The following is a 16,530-nucleotide window of genomic DNA, read 5'->3' on the forward strand; positions in this document are numbered from 1 at the left end:
ACTTTATGCTTACATTCAAAATTACATGAAGTCGGCCATTAGTGTAAAGTGCTGGGTGGCATTTTCATAATGTCCAAGGTTTTTACTTTCAGAAAAAGTATGGGTATGGAAGGTATAATATGTTTTTTTTTTTATAATTCAGGTTTAAGTTGTAAAATTGTTCTGAAACGCCTGGCAATTAAAGGGTTAATGGTCTTCACTTTGCACCTTTTCCTGTCATATTAAACAAATTATTTTGCTCTGAATTATTTATTCTTTGAACCTCCTACTATGGCCTGAAACATCTATGCACCTTGCTCTTCTGCAATACTGTGCCATTGCTTATTATAAAACTTACAGGCTTTGGCAGAAAATGAAGGCACATAAAAAATATGTGATATTTCCATGAATATAATGAGAAACAAGCCAACAAAGTAAGATTTGTTTTATTTCCCTACCTCGTATTAAGATACTGATTTTACCTTAGTATGGTGTGACATTCTCTAAGATTCTTATCAATTCCATTCTGGTCAAAGGAATAATAACAAAATAATGATGTAAAATTGTTCATATTTAATTACTAAATTAATAAAGTTAAACAGTTTTCCATGAAAAAATGTAAAGAAATGATAATAGGAAATTAGTTAAGACTTTAAATTGATAACATAATGTAAAAACCAAATGGAAAGGACAATTGCTCATTAAACAAAATTATTCTAAGATGACACAAAGAAACACTGGTTTTGTGCATTCCCCATGAAATGTATAGTGCATAGTAATTCCACTGGAGAACGTCTCAAGACAAGTAGAAATAAGTTTCGTTATCAACTTTGAAAAGACGCATTTTACATTGGCAGATAATACATAGAAAAAGATGAACGATCGGCTTACGTACTCCTGGGTGGTTTAAGATTGGCAAAGGTTACACAGCTGTATATTGCAAGTGAAAAATAGAGGTTAAATGTTTATCAAAAATGAAAAAAAAAATATCTATTAGATAGCTACTGTGACACATGAATTTTCAAGAAGCCACATTCATACAAATCAGATGGCTGTAGAATATACACAGGACATGTATTAATAATGTAACCGACACCTTTGTGGCTCTGTTGTTCCTGCATTAGTTGACCAATTACAACTAATAGATATAAGGGTGTCACTTATTTAGAAACCTTACAGCATGCCAACAAGGTATCAGCTTATTCACCTCATACTCATTCTATAACTTGGGTCATTGTCAGTCTTCAAAACAAGGTGCAAAATGCGTAATTCTGGGATCACTTCTGTCTTCATTCGAAAACCCTTGAAATGTTCCTTCCTAATTGACATTAATGTTCCAGAGCCAGACTGGACCTCCTAACCCCTGCACTTTCCTACCAGTGCGTATAGATTCATGTATGTACAAGATGTACTGCATGGTGGTATGTATGTACAGCTTGCATTATTTATAGGTACATGTACAAAAATCAAAACAAATGCATCTACATATTAAATAAAAACGTTATAGAAGTGTATGAGCGCACTTTGTAAAATAACACTTTTGTAGACTCAAATGGAAACTGGGTAAAAATGCATGGGTTCTGATTTAAAAAAAAACCTCTCTAATATTGGGAATTGGCACAGAGTTAATATTTACAATGAACAGAGGTTTTGTAGTTTACATAACATCAATACAATGCATCATCAAAGTCTTTGCTTGAGAAGTTGTATGTTTTTTCCTTTCCCCTGTTGTTTTACTGTTTTCAAAAGAGAACATTCAGATTATTATAAGTGGCCATGGAAAAAAAAGTTTTCTTGAAGTTCTGATCTTCACGCCTACGTGCAACCCACACTGGAAGAAAGAGCTCCTTGCTAAAGGCAGTCATTAAACTGGAAGCAAATTCTAGGATTTGAACCCGCCAATGGCTGAGCTTTACAGGTTGTCTCCGGGTTGATACTGGGGCTCAGTGGCAGTGAAGTAGTCTTCCAGAAAACCTTGTAGATATTCAAAAGTTGGACGCTCCTCTGGATCTTTTTTCCAGCAGTTAATCATGAGCTCATGCAGAGAATTGGGACAGTCCTGTGGACATGGCATCCTGTACCCACGTTCCACTTGTTCCAAAACCTCTCGGTTATTCATACCTGGAGATGAATGAGAGAAAATAAGAGGTGTAAGCATATTTCATTTGAAAAGTAGATATTAATTTAAGTTATGCTTTATTCAGTGACTTCATATCTTGGGAGAGAGAATACAAGAAAATCTATCTATTATTACATATGTAAAAGACAATGGGTGGAATTATGGCGCTGAATGCAAGGTGAGGGTCATAAGCATTCACAATTCATGCATGTTTTATTGTCTTCTTATACTGTATTTTTTTCCTATGGATAATTAAGAGAACATTATTCCCTCAAAATATTCAGAGTCCAGTTATTGAAAAAAAAAAAGATGTTATAAAATAAATAAGAAAAGATTTTCCGTTAGTTCCTGCCGGCCTTTGTTTACAAGCTGCCAGAGATGACGTTCCATGGTTGCACATGTCCACAGCAGCCAAAAGTGGATACGTGCCATACTTGCTGGCATCGCCAAGCAGCCACAGCACGTTATCGCTGGCAGCATGTAAACAAGGACCGGCCAGAGCAGCTACGCTGGATTGGCAGGGAATTGAAGAGTTGACTAGTGATTTTGTTTTATTTATCTTATTTTTTCTTTACAGGTTTTTTTTCCTTAACAATTGGACCACCACTTTAAAGGGAATGTGTTGCCAGAAAAACATGTTTTTTTTTTAAAAATTAAACATTTAGTGTGTGGGTGATTAAACATTGTTCAAATTTTTTTTATTTTTTTCGCGAGTCAGGAAATATTATAAATTATTTCTAATTTATAATACTACCCATTTTTGGTCACTAGATGGAGCTAGTTCCCAAAATTGCAGCATTGCAACATTGGGTTAAAAGCCCTCGCTCTAGTGAGCTCTCAGCATCCCCCCCTCCTTTATCCTGGCTAGTGCCGGGATAAACGAGGGGTTTGAAAGGTTTAACCTCCTACACTGTGTGTCGCCATTTTTTGAGGTAACCCACAGTGTAGTAGGTTTACATACAGTAGTAAACACACACAAACACTAACATACATTGAAATCTCTTACCTGCTCCTGCCGCCGCGGCTCCCTCCGGCCCGTCCGCTCCGTTTGCTGCCGCTGTTCCATGTGCACAAGTCCGGAAGCCGCGACCAGAAGTAGTAATATTACTGTCCGGCCGCGACTTCCGGTCCACAGTAAAATGGCGCCGGACGGCGCCAATTTCGAATAGGACTGTGTGGGAGCGGCGCATGCGCAGTTCCCACACAGACGCCGTACACGGCAGTCAATGGGACGGGAGCCGTTCGCAGTCCCTATGGGACTGTGGCTGCCGTATTCCATGTCTGTGTGTGTCGTTAATCGACACACACAGAAATGGAACAAAAAATGGCAGCCCCCATAGGGAAGAAAAAGTGTAAAAATAAGAAACAGTAAAACACAAACACACAAATGAATATAAACGTTTTTATTAAAGCACTAACATCTTTAACATATAAAAAAATTATTTGTGAAGCCACTGTTCCTTTAACTACATATATACAGTGTGTGTGTATGTATGTATATATATATATATATATATATATATATATATATATATATATATATAGATATAATTTCCATTGAACCTTGCTCACTAGTAGATGCAATAAAAACTAGATCTAAGCATGAGTTATATTTTATATTTTTATATTGGTATGGACCTATGCATATGAATTATGTCTTGTCTGGAATAATACATATGTTTGTCTTCAGTCATTGGGTTGCTGAAGACAAGGTTTTTAGTCACCGAAGAGGTTTCAGAGCATTTACAGACAGTCTGCAGGCAGAAAAAGGAAACTATAGGCTGCTAGAAGATGCCATTATCCCCTAATTGAGATATGTTAAAAAGTTTCATGAATTTGTATTATTGATTTATGCAATGAAAATTATAATAATAAATACACTTTAAAGCGGGAATTAGTAAAGACTTCTGCTGCTTAGAAGAAATAAAGAAAGGGAAGTTTTATGGGAACATCTCTGTAGACAATGCTGTATATGATATACACTATATGGACAAAAGTATTGGGACACCTGCACATTGCACCTACAGGAGCTTCCAATCTTCTAGGAAGGCTTTCTACGAGATTTTGGAGTATGTTTGTGGGAATTTTTGCCCACTCATCCAGAAGAGCATTTGTGAGGTCAGATACTGATGTTGGATGAGAGGACCTGGCCCGCAATCCCCATTCTAGTTTATCCCAAAGATGTTCGATGAGGTTGAGATCAGAGCTCTGTGTGGGCCAGTCAAGTTCTTCCACACCAAACTCACCCAACCATGTCTTTATGGACCTTGTGCACAGTCATGCTGGAACAGGAAAGGGCCTTCCCCAAACTGTACCCATAAAATTTGAAGCATACAATTGCCAAAAATGTCTTCGTATGTTGAAGCATTAATATTTCCCTTCACTGAAACTAAGGGGCCTAGGCCAACCCCTGAAAAAGCACCCCATAGACAACTTGACCAAACTTTACAGTTGGCACAATGTAGTCAGGCAGGTAACATTCTCCTGGCATTCGCCAAACCCAGACTGGTCCATCAGGCTGCAAGATAGAGAAGCGTGAATCATCACTCCACAGAACATGTTTCTACTTCTTCAGAGTCCAGTGGCGTTCTTTACACCACTCCATCTGACGCTTGGCATTGTGCTTGGTAATGTAAGACTTGCATTCAGCTGCTCTGCCATGGAAACCCATGCCATGAAGCTACCGGCACACAGTTTTTGTGCAGATGTTAATGCCAGAGGAGGTTTGGAGAGCTGTACTTCTTTAGTCAGCAGAATATTGGTGACTTTTATGCACTATGCGCCTCAGTACTCAGCGGCCCCGCTCTTGACTTTGTGGCTGAGTTGCTGTGGTTCTTAAACACTTCCACAGTTGATCGTGGAATATCTAGAAGGGAAGACATTTTACGAACTGACTTGTTGCAACAACTATTATAGTACCACGCTGGAATTCGGTGAACTCTTTAGAGTGACCCGTTCTTTTACAAACATTTGTAAACTAGGAGAAAGTAAAAAAGACACGGTGCCACATAGTGCAATAAAAGCAGGATAAGATGGAACTGCTACTGTAATGGAAAGTGCTCACCTTAGAATGTAGACACTGGCAGGTGTCACAAACAGGGGGAGAGAAATGTATATAAAGCTGCTGCCGGGTCCGTAGCACAACAAACCGAGGTTTGCTGTCAGGTAACAATAAAAAGAAGAGGAAAAAGGACCAAAAGGCGCTGCTAATAATGGCAAAAGCTGGGTGATTTAAAGCATTAAAGGTATTTATTGACAGTGGACAGGCTACGCGTTTCAACGCCGGACCAGCATCTTCATCAGGCCTTTGTAAAGGCAGATTGAATGACTAGGTGCTAGATTTTATACACCTCTGGCAATAAGACTCAATGAAGCACCTGAATTAAATGATTAAGAGGTGTGTCCCAATAGTTTTGTCCATTTAGTATACATTAAATAGGTGGCAGGTTCAATTATGTATTTATCAGTTTATCGGTGCAAATATATTGAACAAAATAGCGTTCAGGTAAAGTACCATATCTATCAAGTCGTAGCGCCATTTTTTTCCGACCTAGCATTGTTTTCCCCATACGACAAATTCATCAACAGTATGGCAAAGTATTTACAAAGGCTAGAAGAAATAGACTTTATCATTAGCATATAACTAATATCAATAACCGTAAAGATTATGGAAAAGTTATTTTCTTTCTTTCAGGCTTTGCTGACAGTTTTGTGAATAATCTACATTTAGCAATGTTATCGGGTTATACGACCCACAGTCCGGTGGGTCCTTGTCATAACTGGAGGTATACTTTAAAAGGAGACCTATACTGGCTTTAGAAAGTGAGGTAGGTATCATAACACTTTTTGAGGTGGATGAAATAATGTCATTGTGGCGATCATACATTACTCAGGGCAGCCAATCAGGACCAGGGGATCTCCCAATATTTAAGTCAGAGAAAGGTTCGGTCACTTCATCTACTGTGGTCCTATGGAAGGGAAAGGTAGGGGGCCTAGATATTGATCTGATCCCTTTCTTTAACCTATTTGGTCAGTATAGATTAGTGTAAAATTGAGTGAATCTAACAAAAATATCACCTTGGCGATGCAATATCTCGCCATTAGCAGATCGAATTACCAGAATTGCATTGGAGGAGCTATTCTGCCTGACCAAATCTGCTAAAATCCACTGGATTACACTCCAAGTCGAAAGGCTGACCGTTTAAGGGAAAATGTTTACTACTCGTGAGGCTGCACATATATATGTACACTGCACTCATCCAGCCCGTTTGAATAGAAACATATTTACTCCTATACTTCAGAACATTAGGTAGTTCATTTGGTTTCCCTGACACTTTAGTGAATGAATGATTTGCACACTCACCAGGATAGGGAACTCTTCCTTTTGTTACAAGTTCTGTCAGTAAAATACCAAATGACCACACATCTGACTTGATTGTGAACCTTCCATATAGCGCTGCTTCAGGGGCTGTCCATTTAATGGGGAACTTTGCACCTGTGGGGGGAAAAAATCACATTCCGATATTATCTCTAGTATCCCATGTCAAGACAAATCCATAAAAATCCATTCTAGCAATATAGTAGCTATAAATCACTAACCAGCTGCCAGGCACAATAATATTGCAAACCTGAACATATATTTCCAGAAGTTGATTTATTACCTGTAGTGTTAAGAATAGCTATGACTTATTCATGACCAGTTATAAAACAATTCATCCATCAAATAAACAATAGAGTTGAAACCAATGACTCTTACATGTCCTAATATACTATTAAATATTTAATGACAAAATTCTGAAATGAACACTAAGTAGCATTGCTTCTGTATAATGACTATAAAAAAAGCTGAAAAAAGTCTCGTCCACACGGCAGTATTTTGAATTATTTTTTTGGCAGCCAAAAACAGGAAAGGGTCCAAAACACAGAAGAGATACAAATCTTTCCATTATACTTTTTTCTGTTTATTTTCCATTCCTGGTTTTGGCTTCCAATGCTGATGTAAAATGCTGACCTATATACTGCCATGTGAAAGAGGCTTAAGTGTTGTGTTTTGTTTTTTTTCTTCATTATTGGCTATAAATGACTAAAATTAGGAATATAAAACCACTCTGTGAATAAAATCTCTAGTAAATGTGTATAAATGAAGAATCTCTAACATAGCAGGGACTATACAAACCAAGGCTAATTCTTTTATATGAAAATAAAATACAGATGTACAATAGTTATACTGTGTCTCGGTTAGATATTTAGCATATTGTGATGCCTACATACAGTACTGAACGCCACAAACAGATGGCTTGGCTTCAATACCATAGAAAGCACTCGCCCTCCTGGTGCCATAATAACAAGTGTACAATTGTAGTATGAACAGTTCATTGTATAATTCACAATTCCACAGATCCATCATATCTGCTACTTGTTGGTCTGGTCCCACTAATCTAAAATATTAATGACTTCAATTATCATCCCGTTTAAACCTAACCGATGCCCTGTCAACGATAATGCAAGATAATAACGCTAGAGCTCTCGGCAGAGAAACAAACACCATCTGTCAGTGGCAGAAGGTGGGGATCTAAGTTTCAGACAGGACGTGTCTGAGATAATGACCACATACTGCAATAATCAGGATGAAGTATGAAAAACAGCCAGTTGTAATGTCTTCTGTTGTATTAACATGAGGTATAAGGATATAACGGCTAGGTAGGTAATAAGCTAGAGCTTTATCTGGATTCTCTCCTACACTTTGCAGTAATCACTTTGAAACAAGCTCATACAAAGAAGAGACAAGGAGTCCCTGCGTAAGACGTGCAGCTGTGTAACTTGACATGCAATCAAAGGCAGCAGGCCTGACAAGCGGCACAGCAGGAGGACACTTGTACAGGATGTAGACGCACTTCACCATGCATATCATCACATCTTCATTTCTTACTAGTCAGACTTGTTACAGCATCCGCCAGCTTCTCTGACTTCTTCAACGCTTTCTTTTGGTATTTTGATTACTACCTCTAGGTGTAACTGGATGCTTAACCTCTTCATACCTGGAGACTGTTTACATTTTTATTACTAGTCTTCAAACTCTACTCCCCAAAAGGCTCTCGCTCACAGATACATTGCCAGATGTTCTTGCCATGCTTCAAATAATCCAGCTACTTCTTGATTTCTTTAAAAAGGACCTGTCACCTCTCATGACATGTCTATTTTAGTACAAAATTGTATTCCCCATAATATTACAATACTGGAACTTATTTTCTTAGAACTCTGCGCTGTGGGGGGGGCGTGGCCTAGCAGCGCATGTGAGAAGAAGCAGGATCCGGAGCTCCCGCTGCCATTATCCTTAAACGATATCCTGCAGTTGTTAATTTGCACGGTGAACCACTTAACACGAGAGGAGAAGTGGTGGAGAACCCGGGGACGATATTTCGGAACAAAACCGTCATTCATAATGACCCGATCTCGGAAGTCAAAGGCGGCAGAGGACGAGGAGCTGAAGAAGCAAGATGGCGCCGACGCGGGCTCCTTCACGGAGCGCAGAGATGTGAAAGGGGCGGCAGCAGCGAGGTTAGAGCGCTTTGCCCGACACACACCTACGAAGCCTGCTGTAATCAGAGGGCAGATGAGCAGTAGGGAGAGGATGGCGGAGGGTTCAGGCTCCGGGTCCCGGTTTGAGCCACTGAGGACGCAGATGGAGTCGGATGAGGAGGAAAATGGAGAAGGGGTGTCGGATGGCCATGCGGACGGATCGGAAGGATGCATACATGACAAGGCAGTGCCTGGACCCACCTTGGCAGACGTTTTTTTGGCGGTAAGCCAGTGCAATTCTACTCTAGCCAAGCTTACTTGCCAGGTGGGGGGGATCAAAGAGGACATTTCTATTATACGACATGACCTGCAGAAAGTGTCTGAACGTACAACGGCGGTGGAGGGTCGGGTCAGTGAGCTGGAAGACAGAATGCTGCCCATGCGGAGAGATGTGAATGCAACGGCTGTGGATGTAAATTACCTTTTGTCCAAAACGGACGACTTGGAGAATCGTTTGCGCCGAAATAATGTGAGGATGGTGGGGATCCCGGAGAAAGTGGAAGGGGCCCATCCAGATTCTTATTTTGAAAAATGTTTGCTAGAAGTGTTTGGCAAAGAATCCTTGACGCCATTGTTTGCAGTGGAAAGAGCACATAGAGTTCCCACTCGACCTGGCCCACCTGGAAGACCGCCCAGGCCAGTTTTGGTGAAATTGCTTCATTACAAAGACCGAGATCTGATTCTTAGGAAAGCCCGGGAACGCCAAGATATTAGTGTGAACGGGGCGAAAGTCTCCTTTTATCCAGATTTCTCAGCTGAGATACAGAAGCGGCGACTGCAGTTCCTAGATATTAAAAAACGGCTGAGGAATCTTCGAGTCCAATACTCCATGTTATATCCAGCGAAGCTGCGGGTGGTGGCACTGGGGACTGTCCAATTTTTTGAAAACCCAAAGGATGTGCTCAGATGGCTGGACAGTCATGAGGATCGTCTTCGTCAGGAGAGGGAAGAAGTTGCTGTGCGCACCTGAAGGTTCCTGATGGGACTGTTGCTGATGGGGGGAGAGGAGAAAGAAATGCGGGTATACGTTGAAACGCTGAATTGTTGGAGAGGAGTTGAAATCCTTTTATTTTAAGAAATAGGGAAGGAAGGGGGGGGGAATACTGGAAGGTTGACCGTGATATGATTACTTGAAATGTGAAGATAATATGTATACTGTATTCTGGTGGCGGGAGAATCGGAGCTTCTGAAGTACAATGAATAGAATATTTTACATGTATTTATATACTGTGAATAAGGTGCTGAAATGTCTTGATAAGGGCGAATTGTTCGCCTGCCCTGGCCCTCTTAGGAGGGTAAGTTTATGGCAAGGTGGGGAGTTGAGGGATATAACAGGGGGGAAGGGGATGTGTTGCGGGGGGGGTGGGGGGTGGGAGGTTAAAGCGTGCCGTATTCAGAAGTGTGTTGTATTATATGGTATATCTCAATGTCAAATCCAAGTCTTGATTAGATGGGGGGAAGGGTAAATTTTATGTCCTGGAATGTCAGGGGTATGGGGGAGGCTACAAAACGCAGGGCTATTTTTGATTCATTGAAAAGACAGTCTGCTGGGGTGATGGGATTGCAAGAGACTCACCTGACCAAAGACACGGCCCATCAGGCGCATAGAGCCTGGATTGGGCACAGTTTCCACTCCTTTCATTCCACGTACTCAAGAGGGGTTAGTCTCTTGGTACATCGGAGCATACCGTTTAGTTGCCTGGACTCATTCAGTGATCGGGAAGGTAGATATGTAGGGGTACATTGTAAACTTTTTAACTGGGAATGTATTATAGTGATACTGTATGTGCCTCCCCCATACTCTGTGGTCCCCATACGGGAAGTGTTCGAGAAATTGGCTGGCTGGCCGATGGTCCCCACTATACTAATGGGGGACTTTAACAATATAATGGATAAGGCGCGTGATAAATTCATGGGGAATGGAGGGGGAATGGAAGCCGGGATGACATAGTTTGGAAAATATATGACGGAGGGGGGGTTTACGGATGTGTGGCGAGCTAAATGGCCATCTACTGTGCAATATTCCTGTGTCTCTTCTACATATGGATCACTGTCCAGGTTGGATTTGATATTTAGTAATAGTCTGGGAGTTGTGTGTGTTGAAGAGGTGGAATATTTACCGCGATCACTGTCAGATCACTCTCCAATGCTAATGAAAGTCAACACCGGTCCTCAGGAGGGAGGACTTAGACTGCATTGGCGGTTAAATCCGTTCTGGATTCAATTGGTAGGGGGGGAAAAAAATAGCCTCGAGTCTACAGGAGTATTTCGAATTTAATTCTGGCACGGTGCCTGTCGATGTCTTGTGGGATGCGATGAAGGCATATATTAGAGGGGTATATATACGAGAGATTACGGCCATTAAGAATAGGACTAAACAAATGGGTGTGGAATTGTCAAATAGGGTAACACTAACAGAGGAGAGTCATGTTACACATTGCACGGCAGATACGCTTGCTCAGTGGAAGAATGCCCAGAAACTATTGAGAGAACATGTGATGGAACAGGCGGCTAATAAACGACTTTTTCTGCAACAGAAATATTATGAGGAGGGGGAAATGACAGGTAGATTGTTGGCCACTATAGCTAGGCCTGCACAAGATAGTGCGTTTGTTCATTGCCTACAGGACGGGAAAGGGGGGGTGGCTAAAGACACAGGAACTGTGCTGAAGGTGTTGAAATCTTACTATACTGAACTATATAGCTCTAAAGTTGACTATACGGGAGCACTATTGGCAGACTATTTAGAGGGTATGACGTGGGCCACGCTGAAGGCAGAAGATAGGGAGGGGCTGGAGGCACCACTAACTCTGGAGGAAATACAACAAGCGGTGAGTTCAATGGCAAATGAAAAGGCACCAGGGCTAGATGGCATACCAGTGGAGCTGTATAAAACCTGCGGTGATGTGCTTCTGCCAGAGTTATTGACAGTGTTTCAGGATGGTTTTGAGAGGGGGTGTCTGCCCCGGTCAATGTCTGAGGCTGCCATAGTAGTTATTCCTAAGGAGGGGAAAGACAAGACTATGCCTGAATCCTATCGGCCAATCTCACTGCTGACCTCAGATGTTAAAATTCTTGCAAAAATTCTTGCCAATAGGCTAACGAAAGTAGTGACCACCATTGTTGGCCCAGACCAGTCAGGGTTTATGCCATCAAAATCTACGGCAGTTAATCTGAGAAGGCTGTTCCTGAATATTCAGGCAGATACTGAAGATGCTCGGTCTAGAGCAGTGTTATCCCTAGATGCTGCCAAAGCTTTTGATAGTGTAGAGTGGGGATATATGTGGGCGGTGATGAAACGCATGGGGTTTGGGAACAACTTTATTACCTGGGTACGACTGTTATACAAACAGCCAATGGCAAGAATTCGAGCTAATGGAAGGATGTCTGAGATCTTTGCTCTGGAAAGGGGGACGCGTCAGGGATGCCCGTTATCCCCGTTGTTATTTGCTTTAGCAATTGAGCCCTTAGCGAATGTTGTGAGACAACATCCGGATATTGAAGGATTTAGATATGGGGACTTAGAGGAGCGTATAGCCTTGTATGCGGATGATGTTTTGTTATTTTTAAGGGGACTAGATCGGTCGTTGCCGGCAGTTATGAATGTGCTGGAAAGCTTTGGTAAATTCTCGGGGTTGAAAATCAACTGGAGTAAGTCAGTGCTACTGCCGCTTACCCCTTTGAGTCTGCCGGTGGTGGTGAGAGGGGTGAATATACCCTGTGTGAAGGAATTTAAGTACCTGGGGATTACAGTTTCGGCAAAGGTGCAGGACTTTGTTGCCCTAAATGTGAAGCCCCTATTGGAAAAGATCCAAGATAGATCAAAAATTTGGTTGAAGTTACCGCTCTCAGCACTGGGAAGGGCGAACTTAATTAAAATGATTCTAATGCCCCAAATTCTTTATGTGATACACAACGCTCCAATGTGGTTACCTAAGTATTGGTTCAGGAGGATTCATAACCTGTTCAGGGACTTGGTGTGGAAAAGGGGGATCCCTCGAATTAAAATGGAAAAATTGCAGTTACCAAAGGAGCAAGGTGGGTTGGCCATCCCAAATGCGTGGGTATATTACTTCGCGGCGCAGTTGCAGCACTTTGCAGGATGGAAAGATAGAGAGGATTGGGATTCCAGGGGGAAGCTGCTATTCTACCTGGGGCAACGCATGAGTATGCTAGAGGCCTTGGAATCTCATAGATTGAAGAGGGAGGCGAGAGGAAAACCTACCTTGTTATTGCTTCATAAGGTTTGGTGGGAATGTAAGGCCTTACTGGGAGTTGCGGGGTGCTCTAGTTACATGCCCATCTGGAACAATCCATACCTTGGGGATGTTAGCACACTGGAGGGATTTCAGGAGTGGGAGCAAAATGGAGTTCGAATGGTGAGTCAGCTATATGATGAGGGAATTTTTAAACCTTTCTCACAGCTTCAGGAAGAGTTTGGCCTCCCCCATAGGTTATTCTATCAATACCTTCAACTGCGACATGCGGCACAAGCACAGGCAAGGGTGCTAGATATGGGTTGTTCCAGCATGGGAGTGGTGGAACAGATACTGGGGGCAAGAGACACAAAAGGGCTTATATCTCTAGTATATGGCGCGCTGCTTCTCAAATTTCTAGGAGATCCGATGGCAGAAGTTAAAACAAAATGGGAAAGAGATGTGGGAACATTGACAGAGGACGAGTGGGGGGAAATATTAGAGTCACCGAAAGTCCTCTCCCTTAGTGTGGCGCATAGGAGGTCGCAGCTTTTTCTCCTACACAGAGTGTATAGAACACCTAAGGTGCTCTGGCAAATGCGGCTTAGATCTACAATGGAATGTCAAAGATGTTTATTGGATGGGGCAGATCTGAAACACATGTTCTGGAGTTGTCCGAGGCTGCACGGATACTGGGGAGAGATTAAAGAAATGGTGTCTCGGATATATGGCAGGGAATTCCCACTGGATCCTAAGATATACCTGTTGGGCTGCATGGGAGGGGTGGAAGAAGATAGAGCTGAATTGCTATCCATTAAAAAAGTACTATATCACGCAAGAAAATTGATTGCTAAATACTGGCTACAGGGGGATCCCCCAGAGGTTTCTGAACTAGTGAGTTATGTTACTTATACGGTGGCTTTGGAGCGAAGAATATATATGAAACGTGGAGCGATTCATAAATATGATAAGCAATGGGGTAAATGGACACAATACTATGGACTGGGAGGTCAATAAAAGTGGAGCGAGATATAGCAAGAGATAGAGACATGGACGCGCAGGGGGGGAAGGGGTGTGGAAGGGAGTTAAGGTTGGGGGGGGGGGGAATGTTATTAAAGAACCATATGGGAAATATGTAATATATACACAGAATTTATATGAAAAGATGATATGTGTAATGTAAATTTTATTTCTCTGCTGAAAGTGGATTTATAGCAGATGACAGATGTATATTGTGTATTTTCAATAAACAGTTGTTTGATTTAAAAAAAAAGAACTCTGCGCTGTGCTGTCCTCTGTTGTTCCTCCTGAAAATGTATGAATAAATTGATAACTGGGTGTTCCCATTCCCTTTGTCAAAGGGGTGTGTCAGCACTAATTGGACATTTTCAGTCTATGTAGGGACAACCCCCCAGATGGTAATACCCAGTTCTCAATATATTTATAATTTCTAGGAGGAATAAAATAGGGATGGCTCAATGTAGAGTTCTTAGAAAATATGCTCCAGAATTGTAATTTCATGGTAATACAAGTATTTACTAAAACAGACATGTTAGAAGAGGTCCTCTTTAACCCCTTAATGACCGGGCCTGAAAAGACTTTAACCCCTTCCCTCTTTAGCCACTTTTGACCTTCCTGACCGGGCCTCATTTTTCAAATCTGACATGTGTCACTTTATGTGGTAATAACTCCGGAATGCTTTAACCTATCCAAGCGATTCTGAGACTGTTTTCTCGTGACACATTGGACTTTAAGTTACTGGCAAAATTTGCTCGATATGTTCAGTATTTAATTGTGAAAAACACCAAAATTTAGGGAAAAATTGCAAAAATTAGCATTTTTCCCAATTTAAATGTATCTGCTTGTAAGACAGGCAGTTATACCACACAAAATTGTTGCTAATTAACATCCCCCATATGTCTACTTTAGATTGGCATCGTTTTTTGAACATCCTTTTATTTTTCTATGACCTCACAAGGCTTAGAACTTTAGCAGCAATTTCTCACCTTTTCAAGAAAATTTCAAAAGGCTATTTTTACAGGGGCCAGTTCAGTTGTGAAGTGGCTTTGAGGGCCTTATATATTAGAAACCCCCAAAAAGTCACCCCATTTTAAAAACTTCACCCCTCAAAGTATTCAAAACAGCATTTAGAAAATGTCTTAACCCTTTACACATGTCACAGGAATTAAAGCAAAGTAGAGGTGAAATTTACAAATTTCATATTTTTTTGCAGAAATAAATTTTTAGTACAATTTTTTTTATAACACAGAAGGTTTTACCAGAGAAATGCAACTCAATATTTGTTGCCCAGTTTCTGCAGTTTTAGGAAATATCCAACATGTGGCCCTAGTGCGCTACTGGACTGAAGCACCGGCCTCAGAAGCAAAGGAACACCTAGTGGATTTTGGGGCCTTATTTTTGTTAGAATAAATTTTAGGCACCATGTCAGGTTTGAAGGGCTCTTGCAGTGCCAAAACAGTCAAAATCCCCCAAAAGTGACCCCATCTGGGAAACTACATCCATTGAGGAAATTATCTAGGGGTACAGTGAGCATTTTGACCGCACAGTTTTTTTACAGAAATTATTGGAAGTAGGCTGTGAAAATTAAAATCAACATTTCTTCAAAGAAAATGTAGGTTTAGCGATTTTTTTTCTCATTTCCACAAGGACTAAAGGAGAAAAAGCACCGTAAAATTTGTAAAGCAATTTCTGCCGAGTAAAACAATACCCCACATGTGGTAATAAACGGTTGTTTGGAGACACGGCAGGGCTGAGAAGGGAAAGAGCGCTATTTGGCTTTTGGAGCTCAAGTTTAGCAGGAATGGTTTGCGGAGGCCATGTCACATTTACAAAGCCCCTGAGGGGACAAAACAGTGGAAACCCCCCACAAGTGACCCCATTTTGGAAACTACACCCATTGAGGAAATTATCTAGGGGTATAGTGAGCGTTTTGACCCAACAGGTTTTTTGCATAAATTATTGGAAATAGGCCCTGAAAATGACAATCTAAATTTTTTCAAAGAAAATGTAGGTTTAGCTAATTTTTTCTCATTTCCACAAGGACTGAAGGAGAAAAAGCACCGTAAAATTTGTAAACCAATCTCTCCCGAGTAAAACAATACCCCACATGTGGTAATAAACGGTTGTTTGGAGACACGGCAGGGCTGAGAAGGGAAAGAGCGCTATTTAGCTTTTGGAGCTCAAGTTTAGCAGGAATGGTTTGCGGAGGCCATGTCACATTTACAAAGCCCCTGAGGGGACAAAACAGTGGAAACCCCCCAAAAGTGACCCCATTTTGGAAACTACACCCATTGAGGAAATTATCTTGGGGTATAGTGAGCGTTTTGACCCAACAGGTTTTTTGCATAAATTATTGGAAATAGGCCCTGAAAATGACAATCTAAATTTTTTCAAAGAAAATGTAGGTTTAGCTAATTTTTTCTCATTTCCACAAGGACTGAAGGAGAAAAAGCACCGTAAAATTTGTAAACCAATCTCTCCCGAGTAAAACAATACCCCACATGTGGTAATAAACGGTTGTTTGGAGACACGGCAGGGCTGAGACGGGAAAGAGCGCTATTTAGCTTTTGGAGCTCAAGTTTAGCAGGAATGGTTTGCGGAGGCCATGTCACATTTACGAAGTCCCTGAGGAGACAA

General features: G+C 41.3%; 1 protein-coding gene across 4 annotated transcripts in view; it reads right to left on the reverse strand.

Moving 5' to 3' along the window:
• Nucleotides 1-534: 534 nt before the first annotated feature.
• Nucleotides 535-16,530, reverse strand: part of FYN (FYN proto-oncogene, Src family tyrosine kinase) — a 197,414-nt gene continuing 181,418 nt past the window's right edge. For all 4 annotated transcript variants that reach the window (XM_075862287.1, XM_075862286.1, XM_075862284.1 and 1 more), the window contains 2 exons: nt 6,462-6,593; nt 535-2,100 (listed from right to left, as the gene is read on the reverse strand). In XM_075862287.1, the coding sequence (XP_075718402.1) occupies nt 1,892-2,100; nt 6,462-6,593 (341 nt within the window). In that variant the 3' untranslated portion in view covers nt 535-1,891. The remainder of the gene's footprint in view (nt 2,101-6,461; nt 6,594-16,530) is intronic.

This window comes from Rhinoderma darwinii, chromosome 4, assembly GCF_050947455.1.
Source record: "Rhinoderma darwinii isolate aRhiDar2 chromosome 4, aRhiDar2.hap1, whole genome shotgun sequence".
In the NCBI taxonomy this organism is placed as follows: domain Eukaryota; kingdom Metazoa; phylum Chordata; class Amphibia; order Anura; family Rhinodermatidae; genus Rhinoderma; species Rhinoderma darwinii.